This window comes from Chelonia mydas, chromosome 5, assembly GCF_015237465.2.
Source record: "Chelonia mydas isolate rCheMyd1 chromosome 5, rCheMyd1.pri.v2, whole genome shotgun sequence".
Taxonomy (NCBI): domain Eukaryota; kingdom Metazoa; phylum Chordata; order Testudines; family Cheloniidae; genus Chelonia; species Chelonia mydas.
The window spans coordinates 40,230,250-40,254,812 of record NC_051245.2 but is presented as its reverse complement, the minus strand read 5'-3'; the positions used below and the strand labels follow the sequence as shown (position 1 = coordinate 40,254,812).

General features: G+C 43.8%; 1 protein-coding gene across 6 annotated transcripts in view; it reads right to left on the bottom strand.

Moving 5' to 3' along the window:
- The window catches only part of CWC27 (CWC27 spliceosome associated cyclophilin), a 209,690-nt gene that overhangs the window by 164,519 nt on the left and 20,608 nt on the right, over positions 1–24,563 (bottom strand). For 5 of the 6 annotated variants that reach the window (XM_007058988.4, XM_043546331.1, XM_037902906.2 and 2 more), the window contains exons 7-10: positions 17,121–17,190; positions 9,888–9,967; positions 6,781–6,814; positions 1,180–1,352 (exon numbers count right to left, since the gene is read on the bottom strand). In XM_007058988.4, the coding sequence (XP_007059050.2) occupies positions 1,180–1,352; positions 6,781–6,814; positions 9,888–9,967; positions 17,121–17,190 (357 nt within the window). The remainder of the gene's footprint in view (positions 1–1,179; positions 1,353–6,780; positions 6,815–9,887; positions 9,968–17,120; positions 17,191–24,563) is intronic. The other variant, XM_043546330.1, reaches the window with a different exon arrangement.

Here is a 24,563-nt window from a genome sequence, read left to right as displayed (position 1 = left end):
CTGCCTGGCGTTGTTTGAGCAGTGGCTAGTGCGGCTAGCCCCAGGGCAACTCCAGCAGCAGCTGGTACAGCTAGGGTCAGTCGCACTGGCTGCTGCAGAACTCTCAGAGGTCATGGAATCTGTGATTTCTGCATCCTCCGTGACAGATTTGGAGCCTTAATGATCTGGTTTACTGGGATATGAATACTCTTCAGATATTTCTTTCTACTTGATAGGAACAGGATTCAACAGATGACTAACAGGCCTTTAATATTTAGCCCATATTTCTCAACAGGGACCACTACAGCTTAACATTTCAGTTACAAGATAAACTTCCAGAGTTCATATTTAATAGTTTTTAGCTAGAAAAACCTGTAAAATTTTGTCACATATGAAGTGGATTAATTATACACCTAGATTATCTTGCTGCTTTTTACAACATGCTATTATCATCTCTGACCACATCACATTCTCAGCGGTTCTCAAACTTCATTGCACTGTGACCCCCTTCTCACAACAAAAATTACTGCACGACCACAGCAGGGGGAACTGAAGCCTGAGCCCACTTAAGCCCCGCCGCCCCAGGTGAGGAGCCAAAGCCGAAGCCCAAGGGCTTCAGCCCCAGGTGGAGGGCCTGTAACCTGAGCCCTGCCGCCCAAGGCTGAAGCCCTCTGTCTTCGGCTCCAGATGGCGGGGATCTGGCTTCAACACTAGGTTCCAGCAACTCTAATGCCAACCATGGAGACCACATTAAAACATGGTCACGACCCCTTTGGGGTTCTGACCCACAGTTTGAGAAAGGCTGAGCTGAATTCACTCTCTATGGTGAATCAAATAGTAAACTATTACATCAGAAAGATATCAGCAAAGTTACAAATCCCATGATTTAAACACAGCCATCTTATTCTTGCATGTGGGAACAACAAAAGCCCACACGAAATTAATACAAATTATATAATTACCCTAACACAATTCCTGCAGTAAATCAAACATTTAACTTCAGTGATAAGTACATTTCTTAATTTTTCATTCAGCAGTTGAATTAATCAATTAATTCTTAGGGGGAGGGGGAATCAAATTTTTAAACTACAGCAATTCAAATATATGTAACTTTCAGCATAGTAAAAAGCAATGCTAAAGATGAGCAGTTAAACATCTTATTGTAAATTTCAAATCAGGAAAAATTTGCATGTTGCTTACCTGCGGCTAGTTGTTTTCTTCTCAGTTTCTGGTTCTTCTTTAAATGGTAGCTTAACATTTTCATTTTTATCTTTTCTCAACTTCTTAGCTATGCGTTCTTTCACTTGATATTTCTCATCACTATCCATTTCACCTTCTTCTTTATCGCTACTGTCATCCTCCTCCTCTTCTTCCTAAGTTGATTTAAACAGACAGCTTTCATTTTAGCTCTATTTTACTAGAGGATTTTTTAAGTTGGGAACAACTTCTCAGCAAGAGAGCGGATATGATTACATTTATAATTTATATGCCCATATATGCTAATATTTTGTAATTGCCTCAAAATATGAACTATGTAAACTGAGGAACATATCCTCTACATCTTTCAGAGGTACCTTAGAAGATGAACCAGTAGTATCAACAAAGGACTTACCTGTATTTGTGACTGTAGCTCTGAAAAATGTATTTAAATATTAATTAACTCCACACTATTTAATATCCTAAATCATTTATTCTTAAACTGTGGTCTGTGGACCCCTTGGGATCTGTCTGAAACCAGGATATCTTAACTGATTCCAGATTCTAAACTTTATTAAGAGACAAATTAAATATTCTCCATGTAAACAATTACTGTGTATTACATAACACAGGATTTTTATACAATCCTGAATGGAAGGAGAGGTGGTTCTATATATCCACAGTGCTTCTTTGCACAATATGAAAACACATATCTGTGATGCAAGTGTCACACTGGCGTGTTGCAAATATAAACAATTACTTTTTATAAATATTATAAATTTTTATACGTAAAAAGAGTACTTGTGGCACCATAGACTAACAAATTTATTTGAGCATAAGCTTTTGTGAGCTACAGCTCACTTCACTGGATGCATGCAGTGGAAAATACAGTGGGGAGATTTTATGTACACAGAGAACATGAAACAATGGGTTACCATAGACACTGTAACAACAGTGATCAGGTAAGGTGAGCTATTATCAGCAGGAGAGAGAAAAAACCTTTCGTAGTGATGACCAAGGTGGGCCATTTCCAGCAGTTGACAAGAACGTCTGAGGAACAGTGGTGGGGGAAGGGGAGAAATAAACATGGGGAAATAGTTTTTACTTTGCGTAATGACCCATCCACTTCCACTCTCTATTCAAGCCTAAGTTAATTGTATCCAGTTTGCAAATTCATTCCAATTCAGCAGTCTCTCATTGAGTCTGTTTTTGAAGTATTGTTGTTGAAGGCTTGCCACTTTTAGGACTGAAATCGAGTGACCAGAGAGATTGAAGTGTTCTCCAACTGCTTTTTGAATGTTATAATTCTTGACGTCTGATTTGTGTCCATTGATTCTTTTACGTAGAGACTGTCCAGTCTGGCCAATGTACATGGCAGAGGGGCATGGCTGGCACATGATGGCATATATCACATTGGCAGATGTGCAGGTGAACGAGCCTCTGATAGCGTGGCTGATGTGATTAGGCCCTATGATGGTGTCCCCTGAATAGATATGTGGACACAGTTGGCAATGGGCTTTGTTGCAAGGATAGGTTCCTGGGTTAGTGGTTTTGTAGTGTAGTGTGTGGTTGCCGGTGAGTATTTGCTTCAGGTTGGGGGGCTGTCTGTAAGCAAGGACTGGCCTGTGTCCCAAGATGTGTGAGAGTGATGGGTCGTCCTTCAGGATAGGTTGCAGATCCTTGATGATGCGCTGGAGAGGTTTTAGTTGGGGGCAGAAGGTGATGGCTAGTGGCATTCTGTTATTTCCTTTGTTGGGCCTGTCCTGTAGTAGGTAGCTTCTGGGTCCTCTTCTGGCTCTCTCAATCTGTGTCTTCACTTCAGCAGGTGGGTACTGTAGTTGTAAAAACGCTTGATAAGAGATCTTACAGATGTTTGTCTCTGCCTGAGGGGTTGGAGCAAATGCGGTTGTATCGTAGAGCTTGGCTGTAGACATTGGATCATGTGGTGTGGTCTGGATGGAAGCTGGAGGCATGTAGGTAAGTGTAGCAGTCAGCAGGCTTCCCGTATAGGGTGGTGTTTATGTGACCATCGCTTATTAGCACCCTGGTGTCCAGGAAGTGGATTTCTTGTGTGGACTGGTCCAGGCTGAGGTTGATGGTGGGATGGAAATGGCGAAATCATAGTAGAATTCCTCAAGGACTTCTTTTCCATGGGTCCAGATGATGATGTCGTCAGTGTAGCACAAGTAGAGTAGGGGCATTAGGGGATGAGAGCTGAGCAAGCGTTGTTCTAAGCCCGCCATAAAAATGTTGGCATACTGTGGGGCCATGCGCGTACCCATAGCAGTGCCGCTGATTTGAAGGTATACATTGTCCCCCAATGTGAAATAGTTATGGGTGAGGACAAAGTAACAAAGTTCAGCCACCAGGTTTGCCGTGACATTATCGGAGATACTGTTCCTGACAGCTTGTAGTCAATCTTTGTGTGGAATGTTGGTGTAGAGGGCTTCTACAACCGTAGTGGCTAGGATGGTGTTTTCAGGAAGATCACCGATGGATTGTAGTTTCCTCAGGAAGTCAGTTGTGTCTCAAAGATAGCTAGGAGTGCTGGTAGCGTAGGGCCTGAGGAGGGAGTCTACATAGCCAGACAATCCTGCTGTTAGGATGCCAATGCCTGAGATGGGGCATCCAGGATTTCCAGGTTAGAATACCCCTGCTCAGGGTTCTAGGGGGTTGTTATATATGTTAATGAAAATGATGTACCTGCTTCTCTGGAGATATCTCTAACAGGATTCTCACTTTGATGTCTCAACTTTCTATTTTAAGACCAGATTAAAAGATAACTCCATGCAGGTCATGTGGCTGGTAGTTCCACCTATCATGAGCAGGCCAAAAACGAATGAGTATCTCTGTACCCTCTTCAGTTTCATGGAGGGCTTGACATTTTTCAAAGCTCCCATTAAAAAACGTGTGTCATGAGATATTGATCCTGACAAAGCTGACAAAAGCTCCTTTTGAACTACCTGATTCCTCTGAACTTAAGTTTCTTAAATTCAAGGTCGTTTTCCTAGTGGCTGTGGCTTTGGTTTGAAGAGTGACTAAGCTACAGGCCCAAGTGACTGACCCATCTTATAATAAATTTACAAAAATATAATGATGTTTCAAACTCATTCGAGATTCCTCCCCATAATTATGTTGGAAGTCCACCTTAATGGGCCTGCTATCCTGCCAACTTTCCCCACATATATGCATGCTCATCCCAGGAACACCTTCATAAGCATGTCATGTCATCATACGGTCGTGGGGGTTCTATTTGGAGTGCAGTAAAAGGCTTGGAAAGTGCTCCCAACTTTTTTCCTTTTGTTAACAATTTTCTGGGTATTGCGGTTATCACGAGGATCCAAGTGGATCTCCTCTTTTTTTTTTTTTTAATATGACCTGGCTGGCCTGAAGCTGGAAAGCCACGTCAAGGCTGCTGTTGTTGCCTATCTCAGAGGTATTTTTCTTTCAGATATCTGCAAAGCTGTGACAGGATCCTTTCTCCATACATTTATAAAGCATTATTGTTTGGATTTGGCCTGCAGAAGGGAATCACATTTTGGACTCTCAGTACTTGGATTTACCAAAAACAAATCAGCTTGATTTTCTTCTTTGACAAGGTAACTGGTTTGGTCGATAGAAGGAAAGCAGTGGACATAATATACCATAATATACATGACATTCTGATAAGTAAGCTGGAGAAATGTGGGATCGCCAGAACTACTATTAAGTGGATACATAACTGGTTAAACAACTGCAAACAAAGAGTAACTATTAATGGAATGATGTCAGAATGGAAGGAGGTCTCAAGGGGGCTCCACAGGGATCTGTTCTGGGTCCAGTGTTTAACATCTTTATTAATGACCTAGATGTAGGTAGAGCATACTGATCAAGTTTGGAGGATAGAGCTAAAATTCAGAGGGATCTTGAGAAATTGGAGAATTGGGGTATAGATAATAAAATGAAATTCAACGAAGACAAATGCAAGGTGCTACACTTAAGGAAGAAAACCCAAATGCACAAATACAGAATGGGGAGGAAACTGGCTTGGCAGCATCATTGCTGAGAAGGAGTTGTGGTGGATCACAGCCTCAACATGAGTCAGCAATGAGATGGTATTGCCAAAAAAAAAAAGGCAAATGCAATTTTAGGTTGCATTAACAGTGGCATAGCATGTAAGTCACGGGAAGTGATAGTACTGCTCAACTCGGCACTGGTTATGCCTCTGGAGTACTGTGTCCAGTTTTGGTCAGCAATGTATAGAAAGGACATAGAGAAACTGGAAGGGAGGTGGGGGGGGCATAATACTGGTCTTCAAATATTTGAAAGGATGCCATAAAAAAAAAAGGATAAAAGTTGTTCTCTTGCCACAGAGGGCAGGACAAGAGGCAATGATTTCAAATTACAGCACAGCAGATTTAGATTAAATCTCAGGGAAAAACTTCCTAACTGTAAGAACAGTAGGACAATGGAACAGACTGCCTCGGGAGGCTGTGGAAGCTTCTTCACTGGAGGTTTTCAAAAGGAGGCTGGATAGCCATCTGTATTGGATGGTTTAGACATAACAAATCCTGCCTTTTGGTTAGACTAGTTGACACTTATGGTCCCTTCTAACCCTATGATTCTATTCTGGAACCTTTTCCAAAAGGAGTGGGGGAGTTCAGCCTCCCCTAAGAAGGTATGCTGTATGGATGGATGTTCCTTAAGTTGAAGCTGGTGAAATATTGTTTGTGCAAAGTTTTTCTACTTCCCTCTGGTTCCTGCTCAAACTGAGGGCCAAGTCATGGCAAGAGAGTAAGAGAGCCTAAGACCAGTCACTCATACCATGTGTAATTGTGTGGGCTGGAGCAGACTGTACAGAGCTACTATCTCCCATGAGAGCTTCTCCAACCCATTTGCCAGCATTGTTATGTTGGGGCAATTATACTCTACCAGGCCTATACCTGGCACATGATTTTTTCCCTGCCTGGAGTCTCAAAATCACAATTTGCTCTAGGGACAGTGCAATAATATGCTGCCCCTGGCACAAAGACTCAGGCAAAGCCACACTTCAACCAAAAAGTTTTATTCTCCATAATAAAATGTAGGAAGGAGCTTTTTTGCAGGTAAAAAAACCTCCATGTTCCATTGTTGGCTCTGGACTGTGTATTATTTCTGTTCATTGCAGTTTGTTTACCTTAAGGATATTCCTCAAGTTTCTGATTCTCAGAAATGAGAATCCTAATAGATGCAGTGTAGTTGTAGCCATGATAGATGGCATTTTTAGTAAAGGAAAAGTTACTTGAAATTCTGCTTCTATAAATACATCTTTCCACTCAGATTCTCACACACCTCAGTGGCTGGAGATTTTTCATTTGTGGTATTTGTTCCATTACATAATTTTTTTTCTTCTTGACTGATTTATAACTTTGGAGGAACGTTGTCTACCACTAAGTTGCTGTCAGAAATGTTCAGACAGCAGTCTATGCAGAATGTGGGAGGTGGTGTGTGGCAGGTCAGGGTCACACTCTACCCTGCTGAATCTTTAGAGTATTACCTCGCCCTTAAGAGCAATAATTCACATGAAATATAGAATGAGTATCTACAATGAGTCAAAACTTTGTTTGCAGAAGAAGTGCCACTCACCTTGTCTGAATCCCTCACTTCATTTGCTTTTTCACTAGGGGGGGGGAAAAAAGAGAGACAATCCATATAAGATAGTAGTTCCTTCTCTAAAGCACTCTGAATCTGTTGATAAGAGTCATATTTAAAAACAGTACAGCAGTATCTTAATCAAGAATTCACTTAGGTTATATATTTAAAACTATGCCAGAGTTCCCCCCCATCTAGCCATTTTCACCATGCTCATCACTATAATGTCCGTTGATTATATTTTTCCACTATTTGATTGTCACACCCACTAGCTAGAAGAGTTTGAAAAATGTGGGACAGACCAGTAAGAAAACACAATGCTACTATGTAAGGGGTAAATTCAGTTAGTGAGCACTGTGATAGGGTGCTGGGCAAAGGGTTGCTGATTCAGCCCTCTGTCACACCAGCTCCTCTTTAGGGGGATAAATTAGAGCTGGCTGGAGATAACCTAGCCCTAATTGGGGAAGCAGAGATAGCTGCTGCCTAATTAGCCTGGGGCTGTATAAAAGCCTCAGGGGAAGGAAGCCAGAGGAAGAGCAGAAGGAAAGGGAAAAGGCAGGGAGTGGAAACAGGGAGGTAGCTATTCCCTCCCTCCTGCCTGCAGATGGTGAAGGGCCAACTGTATGTGGTGAAACTGTGGTGGGAACAAGCCTGTGAATAAACTGCACCAGTGGATACTAACCCTAGGGTCTCAGAGTGACTTTGTGGACTTAGAGGCAGGAGCCAAGGGGGAACTGCCGCACTCTGCTACAGCACATTTCAAGACCTCCAAACCAAACAGCAATGTATGCATTTTCTGCAAATCTGGAGGACTTTGTGCTCTTAAACCAAGCAATTCTGGCCCAAGTGAAGAGCACAACAGGCAAGTGGAGAGAAGATGGTGTGGGTATAACCCAGGGGTAGGCAACCTATGGCACGCATGCCAAAGGTGGCATGCGAGTTGATTTTCAGTGGCACTCACACTGCCTGGGTCGTGGCCACTGGTCCCAGGGGTTCCACTGCCGACCTGGGGTACCAGCCGCTGGCCCGCTGCCAACCTGAGGTACCAGCCGCTGGCCCGCTGCCAGCTAGGGTTCCGTCCGCCGGCCCCGCTCAGCCTGCTGCTGGCCCCAGGTCCCGGCCATCGGTCCCGGGGGCTCCGCTGCTGGCCTGAGGTACTGGCCGCCGGCCCCCAGCCAGCCGGGGTTCCATCTGCCAGCCCCGCTCAGCCTGCTGACGATCCCAGGTGCCAACCACTTGTCCAGGGGGCTCTGCTGCTGGTCTGGGGTCCCATCTGGCCCACTGGCCCAGCCTGTGGCAGTGAGGGGTGCAGACAGGGGCAAGAGGGGACACAGCTCAGCACTCCCACCTTAAAAATTGTTCCAGCACCACTGTACTGGGATATTTAAGTCCTGATTTGCTGCTTACACCACTTTCATGTCACGTGGAACAGCGCACTGCATTTGATGTTGAGATTAGAATGTACATACAAGAACTGGAATCAGAATTTTCTGACAAATTTCAAGATTTCCATCGATTTGGCCCAATGCTTTATTTTCTAATTAAACCTGAAAAGTTCAACGAAAGCAACTTGGATTTGTCTGTATTTCAGTGGATGGGTGTTGAAGATTTCGAAATGCAGCTCATTCAGTTAAAAAGCTCAGAATTGTGGGCATCAAACTTCGGAGATCTGCGGAGTACACTTAAAGCTACCAAGAGAGATTATGGGGCCTCTGTTCTGACCTGCAGGACATCCCTGCCAGTGAAATTTAACTGTCTAAAGAAAAATTGTGTTTGCAATGCTTTCAGCATTTGGATCCACATACCTGTGTGAACAGGTATTTTCACACATGAAAACTGTCCTCTGTCCCTCTCGGAGCTGTTTAACAACTGATCACTCAGAAGCCTTTGTGCAGCTTAAAGTATCCAAATATGTGCCAGACATTGGAAAACTCAGCAAGGAAAAGCAAGGGCAAGGATCACACTAAACTGATAATATCTGCATTTTAGTTTAATTTTAAATGAAGCTTCTTAAACATTTTTAAAACTTTATTTACTTTACATACAACAATAGATTAGTTATATATTATAGACTTATAGAAAGAGACCTTCTAAAAACATTAAAATGTATTACTGGCTCGCAAAACCTTAAATTAGAGTGAATAAACGAAGACTCGGCACACCACTTCTGAAAGGTTGCTGACCCCTGGTATAACCCTTTAGAGAAATTATGGTGGTCCTAGAGACCACTTTGGACAAAGATGAAGTAGCAGGATACCTCATCTACACTTACTTTGAATAAGCATGAAAAAAGAGGTAGCTCCTGAAAGCAATAATGGCAGTCAAAAGAATTCTACTGAAAACATAAAAAAGGAAAACTATGTCATCTGTTGATTTTTGGACTAGTGGGTATACTAGAATGAAATGTAAAAACAAAAAACCCAAACTTCCTTTATTCATACTAGTAAGATGGACATCTATGATCTCACATATAAACCATTCCTGGACTTGTAGCGTGAGTAGTTAGCATCTAGGGCAGCCTTCTCTCTAATTGCACATTTTATGGGATTTATTGGGATTTAGGGGAGGAGAACAGCGACAACCTGTTGTTCTTGTGATTATCTATTTTCTTTCCCTTCTCTATTACTCCCTATTCCTAAACTCTTTAGTCTCCAACCTATCTTTACCATTCATCTACAAATAAATAAATTTATTATTGATTGATGGGCAATCTTGCATAGATCAGGCATTAGTAGATATTTTTACTAATCATATATAATCTCCCAATATCTGGTTTTCTAAACTGTAAACATGTATAATATTATGAGCATTCAGTGAAATTTCTTTAAAGGAATCCCAAAGGCCAAGACTTGATGAAGTGCTCCAAGCCAATAAGAAGGTTCTTTCCCAGCCCTCTCTCATCATGTCTCTGGTGATGGGAAACATTTTGGCACACCAACAATGACTTGAATTTAATGACAAAATAGTTTTATGCAGGAAGCCCTGTATGGAGAGAACTGTTACTCAGAAAAAGCAATGGATAAAATGAAAGTGCATGGTGCCAATGAGATCTAACATATTGAAACTGAAGCAGTTCTGTAGATTAGAACTATTGTATTCACCTTTTAACAGCAGGAACTGAGCTTAGATGTGGATCATCCTTCAGCAAGTCATGACTACTTTTACTTTTTCCCTTCATGCTCTATAAAAATATAAACAAATAAAATAAAAGTTACACAACCGTATTTAGGAGAGTGGGAAGTGAAGAGAGGGGACTCTGGTAAAAATTGTAATTTCTTTCCTGTTAATTTTAGCCCAAGAAGTAAGGGTGAGAGAGGCAAAAAGGGAGTTATTGTGACATCACTCTTCCTTTCAAGGGGACTGGCTAGTTGATTCTACAAATTTAATAGCTCTTTCAGCACTAAAAATGCTATTAAATCTAAAAAATTACATCATAACAGTTTCAGAGAAACAGTCCCACTGCCACCAACACAATACAATAGAAAAGTGGGATACCCCAGCTGGTGTAGACAAACTTGGGTAACCAAACAGGTAAGAAAGTCTGTCATCTCTCCATGCCAATTCAGACAGTTGCCACTTATAGCAGCACTATCCATCACTAGAACAGACAGACAGAGATTAAACAACTCAGAGTGTAGCATGCAGGAACCATCTACTGAAGGTAGTATCCATAAAACCTGACAGAACAAATCTAAAGATCCGACTACACGCCCAGCTCCTTATATACAAAGGTTCAAGTAGGAAAGCATTCCCTTCTCAACCGAAGAGACAGCGTGAATGTGAACTAAGGTTTGACAGACAGTGGAGCCTTTATTCAGCATATATTTCTGAAATGTAGTACTTTAAGGACTCAATACCCGCTGCTTGAAGCCTCAGGAAGGTGCCACTGAGCCCATCCGCAATGAAGAAAAGAACGTCAGAAAGGTCACATCTGAAGATTTAACTTTTTATCCTGAATTAATCCCTGTCGACGCCCTCAACTTTGTATGATGTGGAAGTCAGACTTTTTTACCCATTTAGCTATGTGAAAAATTATTTGTTCCAACAAGTCCCTTCTTCTTCTTAGGGCATGGCTAAACTTGCAGACGTAGAGCGCTGTGAGTTAAACCAGCCCTCGGAGAGTGCAATAGGGAAAGCGCTGCAGTGTGTTCACACTGTTAGCTGCACACGCACTGCCGTGGCCACATTTGCGGCACTTGCAGTGGCATTGGAAGCGGTGCATTGTGGGCAGCTATCCCACAGAGCACCTCTTCCCATTCTGGAGCTGTGGCTTGTGGGAAGGGGATGCGGGGCATTCTGGGTCCTGTCCCAATGCCCCGTGATGCATCCCAGCAATCCCTGTGCTTCCGTCCACATTTGGCACCTTCTTTCAATGTTTTTTGTACTGTGCTTTCTGTCTTCCCTTTTGGTCTGCGGGAATGGATCCCGATGTGCTGAGGAATATGCTGATGGGTCTCGCCAGCACGTCACGTTTGGCAGTCAAGTTACTCCTTAAGCTACAAACTGACAGCGAGGAGTCCAACGATATCGACTCATGTAACACATACGACACGAGATTGCTTGTGGCATTCATGGACATGCTCACCACCGTGGAACGCCACTTTTGGGCTTGGGAAACAAGCACTGAGTGGTGGGATCACATCGTCCTGCAAGTCTGGGATGATGAGCAGCGGCTGCAGAACTTTTGGATGAGAAAAGCCACTTTCATGGGACTGTGTGATGAGCTCGCCCCCATCCTGCGGAAACGAGATTGAGAGCTGCCCTGCCGGTGGAGAAGCGGGTGGTTATTGCAATCTGGAAGCTGGCAACTCCAGACAGCTACTGATCTGTCGCTAACCAGTTTGGAGTGGGAAAGTCGACCACTGGAATCGTGTTGATGCTAGTTTACAGGGCCATTAATCGCATCCTGCTCAGAAGAACCGTGACTCTGGGTAATGTGCATGACACTGTGGCTGGCTTTGCACAAATGGGTTTCCCTAACTGCAGAGGGGCAATAGATGCGACGCATATTCCAATTCTGGCACCAGCCCACCTAGCCTCTGAGTATATTAATCGGAAGGGGTATTTCTCAATGGTTCTCCAGGCGCTTGTGGATCACTGTGGGCGTTTCATTGACATTAACGCAGGCTGGCCTGGAAAGGTGCATGATGAACGCATCTTTCGGAACACTGGCCTGTTCAGGAAGCTGCAAGCCAGGACTTTTTTCCCGGACCAGAAGTTCACCATAGGGGAAGTCAAAATGCCCATTGTGATCCTTGGAGACCTCGCTTACCCTTTAATGCCGTGGCTCATAAAACCCTACACCGGGAGCCTTGACAGTAGCAAGGAGCAGTTCAACAACAGGCTGAGCCAGTGCAGAATGACTGTGGAGCGTGCTTTTGGCAGTTTAAAGGGCTGCTGGCGCTCTCTGTATGGGAAGCTGGACCTGGCCAATGACAACATTCCTGCGCTTATATCCGCGTGCTGTACCCTCCAAAACATTTGTGAAGGGAAGGGTGAAAGATTCACTCAGGCATGGAACTCGGAGGTTCAACACCTGGAGGCTGAATCTGAACAGCCAGAGAGCAGGGCTATTAGAGGGGCCCAGCGCGGGGCTGCAAGGATCAGGGATGCCTTGAGAGAGCAACTTGAGGCCGAAAGCCACCAGTAATATTTGGTGCCCTGCACGGGAGTGAAGTACAGTGGTTCCAATGTTAGTAGGAATCTGTGCTTGCTACACTGACTTGCAGTGCCTGTTGCTTTCCTGGGCTAAGGTATCTTTTACTTAATACAATAAAAGAAGTTTTCAAAGCCAGAAAAGCCATTTATTTAAAATATAATTCATTTACTGAAAAGAAACACAACTGCTCGGGAAACAGAAAGGGCAAGGGGGTGGGGTGGGTAACAGTTCAATCACAGATTTGCGTATGTCCTGTTCTCATACTCAGCCTTCCTGTCTGGAGTGCTGTGCAAGGAGTGCTGCACTTCAGGCTGGCTATACTGCATGGTGATGGGGTTTCATTCTCCCTTCACTCCTGCGCTTTTTGATTTTCATTAAGGGACTGCTGCAAGACTTCATGCAGCATGTCTTCTTTGCTTTTACGTGGCCTCTTCCTAATTCGTTGGAGTCTTTTGGCCGGTGATAACACAGACGGCTGAGATCTCAAGGTTGCATCTGTAAAGGCAAAATGCAACACCTAACAGAGGCAGCATTGTTCACACCAGACAGAGCAATGATTCGCCTGTACTTAAAGACGAGCACAGTCTAACAATAGCATAATTTGTCCATCCCAAAGCAAGCTCACATAACCCACAGGAGCCCCAAAATGGTGAGTAAGCACAGGGTCGAGGGGAACTGATTCTTTCACTGCCATACTGTCCTCTGCGGTTCTGTGCCTGGGGACAGCCAACAGCTGCAGGGGGCCCCATACTGAACACTGTCCCCACATTTTCCACAGGAGTTCATCCTGGAAGATATCTCGCTGCTGAGGGTGACCTGGGAAGCAAGGGAGGGTCTTCTACTACAATGCGGCTTCTGCCCTGGCCAATATGCAGCTTGCCTGTGTGCAGCAATGGTCCCCCCGCCTCTCACGGCACAGTGGCACGGACATGTTAGCCTGACTGGGACGAGGAGCACAGTAGCGCTTCCAAGGAACCTGCGCAAGTGCATTGCACAGCTTCTGGATGAGACCTTTGTAGAGATCACTGAAGACGATTATTGCGATGTGAGAGAGCACATCAACGCCCTATTCTGCATCTCAGCATGCATGCAGCCCTAACCCTCCTTGCCCCAAGAGCCCGCACCGAATAGCTTCCTTCCCAAAATAAAAGCCGTTTACCGCGCACCTCCCCTGGTGTTTATCCTTCCCCAAGCACCAGCCGCTGCGACTGGCTACCTTCCTCCTGGCTTGAGAACAGCTCCAGGCTGCATGCATCTAGGGATGCCGGGGTGTCTTCCTCCTCCTCAGCACCCTCGCTCCTACTTTCCTCCTCCTGCCTTGTTGAACTGGGCTCTGAAATGTCCATGGTGGTACTCTTTCATTCATGCATCATCACATCAATGCGGTACCCAGACCTCAGGGTGCTAGTCGGGACACCTGGCCATCATGAGTAGACTAGTAAAAACTCCAGCCTGAGACCCTGCTCTGTCCTCCCTTCCTATGTTCATCCCCCACTATTTTCCTCCTATCTTATCTCTCTCAGCTTTTCACACAATCATTAAACCTACTGTACCACACAGTACCAGCACAATGAGATGAGACTGCTCATCCAGCACTGACAAGCCTGAGAAAAACCTGTAAGGAGACTGATCTGACCAGACAAGACAGATGACATCCCAGACCAGAAAAGTGAGCCTGAGTCCACAGGAACAACTGTTCTAGTGCCGGGTCAGAGTGCCCATCCATGCCTGACCAGGTGGTTGGTATCCTGACATAATCAATAAAACCCATATTTCCCTCATCTTTATTATCCTCTCTCTTTTTCCTCCTTGTATCTGTTTTGTCAAAGGCAGAGAAGATGACTGACATTCACACCTCAGAAGCGAACAACAAACTAATCCTTTCTTCCCCACCAAGAAGGACTGCCTGACAAAATGAGATCCAAATTGATACTTTTTCCGAGAGAGATGCGGACTTAAACAGGTTTTGATTTAGTTTGTTCTGCATAAGCATTCAATTTCAATTCCAATTCCAAAATATCTATGACTTTTTCTGATTCTTCTTCTCTTACATATTCTGATCAATAAACTTCCGAACTTTGGCATGAATTTTCTAGTGTGCTTGCCATGGTATTAAGCAGACTGAGGCCTCAGTACTGAAAACCCCGAACCACATTTAACTGTTTGGTATTATACACGGTGACAGGGTCATGTTAACATCTTGACTCTCTGGGCCCATATATTCCATCAAAATTAATACAAAACAGTTTCTTCAACGGTCTACCTTTTTATTCTCTTGAGTTGAAGCCAACAGGACCCACCCTATCTGGCTACCAAATCAGTTAGCCCTACATGCAGTATCTTAGAACCTGACATCCTGCCATGCTCAGCTCTGACCTCAATTTTCTTAAGGACTCCAGCTAGCAGGATGTCATGAACCACAGGTCTCGGAACCTGGGTCTGCTGGGTTCATGGGAGTGGCCACGCTCCAACTCGCCACCTGGCAGACGGCTGACAATCGCTTACCTGGGACCCATGAAGCTCAGCCCCAATTTGACGCTCCACCCATGAGGTCCTATTGGTGAGTGCTGGCTGCCCTACTTAAGCCAGCAGCAGGAACAGAAAACTGTCCGAACAACAGGGTTCCACCATGTTCTAGGCTGTGCTCTTTGTGCTTCCTGCTCCCCGAGCTTGATTTCCTGGCATCCTGACCTAGCTTGACTCCTTGTATCTGACTTATGGTTCTGATCTTCATTTTGTCTCCTGTCTCTTACCCCCTGGTACCTCAACCCAGCCTGACTCTGGTTCCTGACTCGTGGTTCAGATCTCCAGTTTGTCTCCTGCTCCCTTTCCCCCGGTATCCTGAGCCAGCCGATACTTGACTCCCATCTCATGACTGCAGACTCTGGCTCTGAATACTAGGTCTGGTCGCCCATGATTCAGCCAAGACACAGGGGCAGAGAAAGAAAGTTATGTGGCTAGGCCTAACTACCAAAAGTGAAAGAATGCCCATTTCTCTGCTATGGGGATGCAGAGCTAGAGAAAATCACCTATTTAATAGGTAGGCAACCAGGTCTATATGTGGTGTTTTCCCTCATTTACAACAAATAAAGAAGAATGCTAACTAGTGCAACTCTCATTCCTTCTCACTAGATGTAGTCCAGCTCAGCCAGCCTGAATACATATGATGAAGGAGCAGTAGTCACTAAAGACAGTCATCAGCCCTGAGTGGAGGAAAGGATGATGATGTTGAAAACAGTGACAATGAGGGGAAAAAGAGGGAGAATTTCGGAAGAATGAGGAGATCAGTTTGGAACATTTTAAGCTTAAACTGATGGCAAGTCATCCAGGTGGAGGTGTCAAAGTCTGAGATGAAAGATGAAATGGAAAAATATAGATCAGGAATGTAAAAGTTGATGTGTGAGTTGTCAATATAGTGATGATAGCTGAGTTTGTATAAGTGGTAAGACCCACCAAAAAGAGAGACGAGGATAGGACTTAGAACATAACCCTAAGGAACACGATCCTCAGAATGGCAGAAAGAAGGATGGGGACTCGCCAAATGTGCAAAAGGACGAACCAGAGAGGTAAGAGGAAAACCAGTGAAGACAGTATTGTAAAACCCAAGGGAGAGCAGGCCTTTGTGAATAAGGCTATGATCAGCAACATGAAAACACAGAGAAGTCAAAGGATGAAGATGCAGTAGAGGCCCTGAGATTTGGCCAAGAAGAGATCATTAGTGATCCTGAGGAGAGCAGTTTTAGATGAGTGGAAAGGGTGGAAGCTAGATTGGTGAGAGAGGAGGATGATGATGTAGGAGAGGAACTTGAGGCAATGGTTAATTTAGCTATCCACATTTGAAAATATTACCCGAGGTTTTCAGAAATACACTGCTCTTTTTGGATAATGTCCCTTTTGACTCTTTGACCTCCCTGGCACAAAGCCAACAGATCAGTGTATCCAAGCAGCGTACATCATAACGGATAGTTACAGTGACAAAACTTTTTTTTAAATAATCTTATTTAGGTGGCAAAGTCAAGCACTTGAAAGTCAGGAGAAATCTGAATTATGGTACCAGTGTAACCTTAACTCTGCCTACTTCTGCATATTCATCATGATATAGCCTTTAATTACATGATCACATACTGTTTTTTCCATAGGCTCCCTGCCTCATTCAGTGCACAGGATAGATGCACAAAGGGACAGAATTGCGGTTAAATAGACATCCACAAAAGTGGCATTTCCTAACTTTTGAATTTTTCATTTTGCATGCTAAACAACTTTTTGAAAGCTAAACAACTTTCTTTTAACACAGTTTACACCCACACCGTATATATGGGCTTTGAATGGCAGAACCACTAATATGCTATGAAGTATAACAATACTGTGTTTAAAGAAAGAAACAACAAAACAATTGTAAAAGTGGGAAAACTAAAATCATATTCAAAATTACACAAGACAAAAAAATAATTTATATAAAAGATTTAAAAGACTGCAACATCGGAGAATAGAATGCTACAAACTAAGTATACAGCTCCTCCCTACCCCTAAATTGTTATTGGTCAAATCTAGAAAAACTACAAAATGAACAACTTTCAAGGTTTCAAACTGATATACTATCACTATAAAACAATGATGCCAAAAGAAAAACAGTAAGAATAGGAGATGGAGAGATACAAGTAATTGGGAACTGTACCTGACTAACTCGGTTGACTTCCACTTCTTCCTCTTCAGCTTCCTCTCCAAATGAAAGCAAATTAAAATTTCTTTAAAAAACAAAAACAAAAAATACATTTTGATCCAGTGACATTTTGAACATGCAAACAATAAATATGAAATTTCAAAATTCCAATAAATAAAATGCCAGTTATTTACTGGATGTTATCTCATTTAAACCATTAGCTACGTGTTTGCTACTTCACTTCCATTAAACAAAGGTATTTTTAGTTGCTTATAACTTTGCCAGACTTCAACTTTTTGGGCCAAAATTTTGCATTCCATTCTGCCTCAAGCTGATTTCTTTCTTTTTTGGGGGGAGGTGGGGGGGGAGAGAAGGCGGGGGGAATAGCTGGGTGTCAATTTCAGCTAAAATTATCCAGACATTTCTGAGAAAGAGAATAGGGAAATAAGCATTGTTTTGCTCATGTTACAAAAATTCTTACAACTATTTTATTGAGAGGCTCTAGCACTTCTTGCTTTAAAGAAGGAGCTAAATATCTAACAGGGGGTTGGTTGTCCTAGTGTCAAGAGCGAAATTCACCCAAATTTGGCCAAGTTATATGCTTCTGAAAAGATTGTAGTTTGCACAATTGCTCCTCCTGGCTCCAAGAGGCCAATGTGGTGCAAGGCACAGGAACGGAGAGCAGGGAGACTGCTTATACCTAAGCATCTAGGAGGAGAAGCCAACTGATAAAAATGGGATAAGGAAAAGAGGGGGGGAGGAAAGAGACAGTTACTCACCCTGAGCAGTAATTGGAGTTCTTCAAGATGTGTCCCCCTATGGGTGCTCTGCTTCAGGTGCGCATGCACCCTCTGGGCCTTTCATCAGATTTTCTCAATAGCAGTGCCTGTTTGGCCCGCATATGCGCCCTACTAAGTGGGTGAACTTCCCCCTCAGTTCCTTCTCTACCACAAAGTCCTACCAGGGAGAAGGCAGGCAGGTAGTGGAGCACCCATAGGGACACACATCTTGAAGAACCCCAGTTACTGCACAAGGTGAGTAACCCCTCCTTCTTCTTCAAGTAATGTCCCTATGTGTTCTTCACTTCAGGTGACTCCTGAGCAGTATCGCCAGAGGAAGGAAGGATCTTCAGAACAGAATCCAATACTGAAGACAAAACTGGACTGCCAACTGCCACATCTGATCTAGAGGCATGAACCAAAGTACGTACTGAAATCCAGGTTTCAGCTCTGCAGATGTCAGCAACTGGAACATCCTTTAGTAATGCCATAGACATAGATTGCAACATTGTAGAATGGGCTGGCAACTTAGAATGTTGGCAGAGTCATAACATGAAATAATACACCCAGAGATCCATCACGAGAGATTTTGGGTGGAGCCTGTGGATCCTTTAGATCTGTCCACAATCAAAACAGTCTTGGAGACTTTCAAAATGGTTGGTCCTGTCTAGATAGAAGGCTAATGCCCTTCTGGCCTCCAAGGTATGGAAAGCAGCTTTCTGTCTGGAGTGATGTGATTTTGGGGGGAATGGTAAATGAATGGTCTGATTAAGATGAAATTCAGAGGACATTTAGAGTAGAAACTTGGGATGTGACCGTAACGAAACCTGTTCCTTAAAGAACACGGCAGGGCAGGGCAGGGGAGATCTGCCATTGATACCCTCAATTCTCCCACTTTCTGGGCAGAAGTGATGGTAACCAAGAAAGCTGTTTTCATGGGCAAGTTGAATGGCGAATATGTAGCTCAAAGGGGTGTGTCATAAGGCAATTAAGGACACATTCAAGTCCCATACCGGGGTAGGTTCCTTAACCCATAGATAACTATTCAAATCTTTAAGAAATCTTGAAGTTGTGGTGAAAAGTCGTCCACAGATTAGTGAAAGGCTGTTACTGCTGCCAAGTGAACCTTGACAGAACTCATAACAATACCTGATCTTTTTAATTCTAACAGATAATCCAGGGTGGTGGAAAGAGAACCATGGTCAATGGACACTTGCCAACAGATACACCATAGGTTAAATTTCTTCATTTCTGAAGGTAAGTACTTCTCATAGATATTTCTCTGCTATTTAAAAACCTGTTGTACCTCTTAAGTGGGAAGTCTCTATCCCGAGAACCATCTAGGAGCCTTGCTTGAGGTCAGAAAACTTCCAAATTGGTGTGAAGTGGCTGTCGAGGGGCACCCTGAGACAACAGTGGCAAGCAACTGGAAATCTCAGCAGCGAATGAGAAGTGAAGTGAACTGAATCAGGTAAGAGTACCAACCTGCCTTGGCCAAGTCAATGCAATCAAAATGACCTAGTCCTTGTCCTGCTTGACCTTTTTGAGAACTTTCAAGATCAATGGCATTGGTTGGCAAGCATAAAGAAGACTCCTGGCCCATGGAATAAGAAAGTAATTTCCCAGTGACTGAAACACGACTCTCTCCCCCCTACCCCCACAGAGCAAAACTTCCTGCACTTTGCACTGGCAGCAGTGGCAAAAAGATCCACTTCTGGAAACGCCTAGGTTAGAAATATGCTGTGGAACATTTGTGAATCCATCTTCCAGTCATAACTCTGAGAGAAGTTTCTGTGAAGGTGATCAGCTGTGATGTTCTGTATACCCGAGAGGTAAGAGGCTGAGAAGCTATCAGGTTCGTTACATGCTAATTTCAGAACTTTGTCTCCTTGGCACAGAGTTGGGGGGAGCATGGTCCCTTGTGTCGATTGATGTAAAACATGCAGGACACAATGTCTGTCATGATCTTGACTAATTTGGCTTTGTTCGGTGAAAGAAAATGGGAGCAAGCATTCCTGGCTGCCCTCAACTCCTGAATGTTGATATGCAGGAGACTCTCATAGAAAGACCATTTGCCCTGGATGACGTGTGGACCAAGATCCACTCCCCATCCCAACAGGGATCTGTCTGAAGTGATAATGGTGGTCAGAGGAGGTTGAAAGAAGAGAACTCCCCACACAGACTTTGGAGGAGTTCTTCCACCAATTGAGCAAGTCCAGAATCCAAAGGGGAAGAGAGACCTATTTGTGAAGTCTGTGCTTGTTTGGTATGTAGACTGTCTTGAGCCACCCCTGAAATACTGAAGATGCAATCTGACATGTTGGGTCATGCAGACACACCCCCCCAAATGGCCCAACTGCTGAAGACAATTCCCTGCTGAAGTCTGAGGGCTTACTTGAATCTTTGTACTAAGATTCTGTAGATTCGCAAACCTGTCGAGGCTCCTATAAAATCTATCCATTGAACCAAGATCAAAACAGACTTTTCATGGTTAATCTGGAGGTCTCAGGTATGAAACAAAGACCTCATCATTTGTACTGCCAATGGACCACATGATAGGATCAGCCCCTGAGTAGCTAATCATTGAGAAAAAGGAAGACAGTTATGCCTACACAATGTAGATGGACGGCTTGGACTGCCATGACCTTTGAGAATATGCTTGTGACAGAGGAGAGGCCAAAAGGGAACAGTTGGTATTGAAAGTAGTCGTGGTTGAGGTTGACTATAAACCAAAGAAACTTCTTGTGAGAGGGGTGAATTTCAATGTGGAAATAAGTGTCTTGAAGGTAGAGAGTCACAAACCAATCCCTGAAATCTAGAGAGGGAATAATAACTGTCAGGATCACCATCCTGAATTTACGTTATTTCATGCAGTTGTTGAGACATCTGACATCTAATATTGGTCTCCATCCTCCATTCTTTTCGGGGACCAGAAAATACTTGGAACAGAACCTTTCCTCCCCGTGCTGAACTGGAAGTGGTTCTATAACCCCTAAGCATAGGACAGAGCAACCTCCTGACTCTGCAACTAATTGTGAGATGGGTCTCTGAAAAGAGACAGGAAAAGGGGATGGGAGGTGAAATGGATGGAATAACCAAGATTGTACAATCCCCAAGCCCCCTGTGTTGAATGTTGTTGTCTCCTATGCAGATCCAAACTACGAAAAGGGGGGTATCCAAAGTGGGGAAGGAAGATGGGACATTGCAGAGATAGATTTATTTGGAGCAGGTGGTTCAGACTCTTGACGAGGCCATCAGAGCTAATGTTTGGATGTCACAGATGGCTAAAATGAAGAGGAGGTAGTAGCAGGCTTTTTCTTGGAATATCTCAGCATCTTGGTCAGAGCATCAATTGATCTACAGAAAGTAGAGAAGTGAGTTGAGCGAGATCTTTGTGATGTCTGGAACCTGCTAAATTTTCTTTTATTTGCAAGGTATATTCCAAGGGATCTAAGTGTGACCACTGAGTCCTTCAAAGTGTGAAGGCAATCATCAGTGACTCCAAAAAACAATGTGTGACCATCAAAAGGGAAGTCCTCTACAGTGCTCTGTAACTCCCTAGGAAAGCCTGACAACTGCAGCCAAGAAGCTCAGCCCATAACAATCACAACAGAAATGGACCAGGCTGTTGTATCAGCTGCACCTATGAAGGCTTGCAGCAACATCTTTGGTAGAAGCTGATCCTCATGTATGATAGCCTTAAAATTGCTTGTGGTGCTCTTCTTGCAAATGGTCAATAAAAGTGTTAAACTTGTTAGAATTCAAATGGTCATATTCTGACATGAGCGCTTGATGGTTTGCTATTCTGGACTGTAGCACTGTGGAGGAATAACTCCTGCAACCGAATAGATCTAGTCACTTCTGGTCCTTGTTATAGGGAGTATATTTTGTATTGTGTTGTCTACCACATACATTCATTGCATCCATGACCAGTGAATTTGGTGTTGGATGTGAGAATAAGAACTCTGAATCCTTGGTTGGCACACTGTATTTCTTGCTGGCACTTTTACAAGTGTGTGTGTGTGTGTGTGTGTGTGTGTGTGTGTGAGGGGATGGGGGGGCGGCATAGCTGGAGTCTACCAGATTGTCTTGGCAGGCTCTAGTAAAGCTTCATTAATAGGGAGTGCCACATGAGAAGCTGGTGTGTGTAAAATGTCCAGTTTATGATGGGAGTCCTGGGCTTCCTCAAGCAGGATTTGAAAAGTATCTGCGATATACTTCATCAGCTTCTGGAAATCTCTAAACTCATCTGCCAAGGACTGTGGTAGACACATTACTATCTCATCTGGCAATAATGAAGAGATACACATATGAAGTGTAATACCTTTGTGAGCTCTTGCTTCTTTTTCCTCAAATGTCTCCTCTCCGGGTTCTGGCTGGAGAGGAGGAAGTGAAGGCACAAGACAGTGTGTGTCTATGTTTCCTGAGAGGACTCAGTGCCCTTAAAAACTGTTGTCAATACAGGGCCCAGGGATCCTAGTGAGATCACTGAATGGGAGCACAGGGCATGAGAGGAGGCATCCATGGTTTATCACCCCAGGTTGTCAAAGGTCAGTGTTGCCTATCCTCCCCTTTTTCTGTATGTGAAGGAGAATAATGACTCAGAGGAGACAGGAGATCTGTAAAGAGAGATCTGTGAGTCGGAGGATTCATCCTCAACATAGTAATCCTGAACATAGTCCAGGGGAAGTGATAATTGTTCAATCTGGGTGGTCAAAGTTGGAGAAACAAGAGAAGAAGTGTTGAGACAGTAACCCAGTAGACTTTGGTACCAAGAGATATGCGGTCCTGGTAAGTAATAGAAGTGCTGGCTCCTTCAATACCAGGAGGACTCTTGAGTATTGAAATTCCTGCTATAGCAGGGGAAAATAAACAGGAGCCATGCAGAGTCCTGTGGAAGTCAGCCTTGGTAGGTACATTGGTAATATGAGTTGGTGCAGCCTGTCCTGTGTGCACAGAACAAGAATGTCCTGACTCAGAGGCAAAAGGTCTGAAGCACTGGGATAGGTACAGAAGGATCTGATGACATCAACCTCTTTAAAGTGGAATGTCCACTAAAATGGGCATAGTCACTGGAAGTAGAAGAGGTATTCACTATTGTGCCTTTCTTAGCAATATCATGGCTCTTGGAAGCAGGTTCCTTCTTTGTGGTTCCAGAAGTACTTGGCGCCTCAGTAGCGCTCCCTTTGGGGCCTGAGGTCCCCAGTGACCAAGACTTCCTGGAAGGAGATCTAGCACTCCTGCCAATATGTGTGGACTTAAGAGTGTGGGACTTTTGGTACTGCTATGACAAGTGACAATGCTGGATCTCCCACTGCTGTGACAAGTGACAATGCTGAGGCTCACAGTGACCAGAATCCAGAGGTAGACAGGGCATTATGTACAAGGGTTCCTGAAATCCAGGTCAGAAGGTGGTCTCAGGATTAATTCCATCGTGAGGAGCTTGTACTTTATCTCCCTGTTTTTTCTACATCTGCTCTTGAACGAACAGCAGATCTTACACTTTGATGGTATATGGGCATCTCCCACGCACCGAAGACACTGAGATTGTTCATACTAACTGACGTAGCTTCCCAGCATGAAAGACAACACTTAAAGTGTGGGGACCCCACCATATCCCAGAAACAAAAACCAAGTCCAAAATAATCCCTCAAATGGGGAACAACAACAACATGTCTAAACTAAACTAAGCATACTCAGTTAGCTCAGTGTACAAAGTGAAACTAAGACGGCATGCTAAACGCTTCATCTCAGGATGAAGACAGTTGAGAATGAATTGAAGGCGATTTGCCCCTGCAGCCCAATATAACCTCACTACGAGGCACAGCGACATGCAGGGTGCATGAGCAGGCCAAAAGGGGACTTCTACCACAAATCTCTAATCACAGGGTAGGGGGAGCATGAGCACCTGAAGTGGAGCACCCATCAGGATGCTACTCGAAGAAGAACAAAGGGATTACAGGAGTCAGAAGGGAAGACGGGTGACAGAAGCAAGCAGGTTGGGGGGGTGAGGGGAACTAGTCAGGGAAATGGTTTGGATCTGAGGGAGAGGCAAGCAGGTACTGGGATCAGAACACTGGATAGGAGGACAGAGACAGGCCACTGACAACAGCAAAAGGAATCTAACACCACTACACCACACTCCCCTCCAGAACCTAGAACTGAATCCAAACCAAGAGTCCTGAACTTCTACATTTCTCTGTCTGCAAATAGATGTGAAACTCAATGTCAAATTGTGTGTACGCACGTGATCCACAGAGAGGATAACAGGCATCTACTACCACCAGTTACTCAGGTGGTAGGGATTTGTGCTGGGATCTAACTGAATCTTGCTGATGACCCAATATACATAAAAGTTCCAGATGACAGAATTTGGGTTTTCATGTTGGTGTCTTTTTTAAAAAACAAACAAATGAGGAATTTACTAAAAAAAAACTTGTTACAGGATTGTTAAGGTTGCAAAGCACTCATAAGTTAGAAAATACCAGAATTAAAGTTGCCCATGCAAACTTAATTTGCCCCCTTATGTATATATAATCATACAATTTTTAATTACATAATCACATGCTTTTTTTCCCTAAGATCCCTACCTCATTTATTGAGGGACTAGCTAGTTATTCAATATTTCTTTTTATGCTCCTCATTCAAAATACGTGGCCACAAACCTTTTTAATACCCA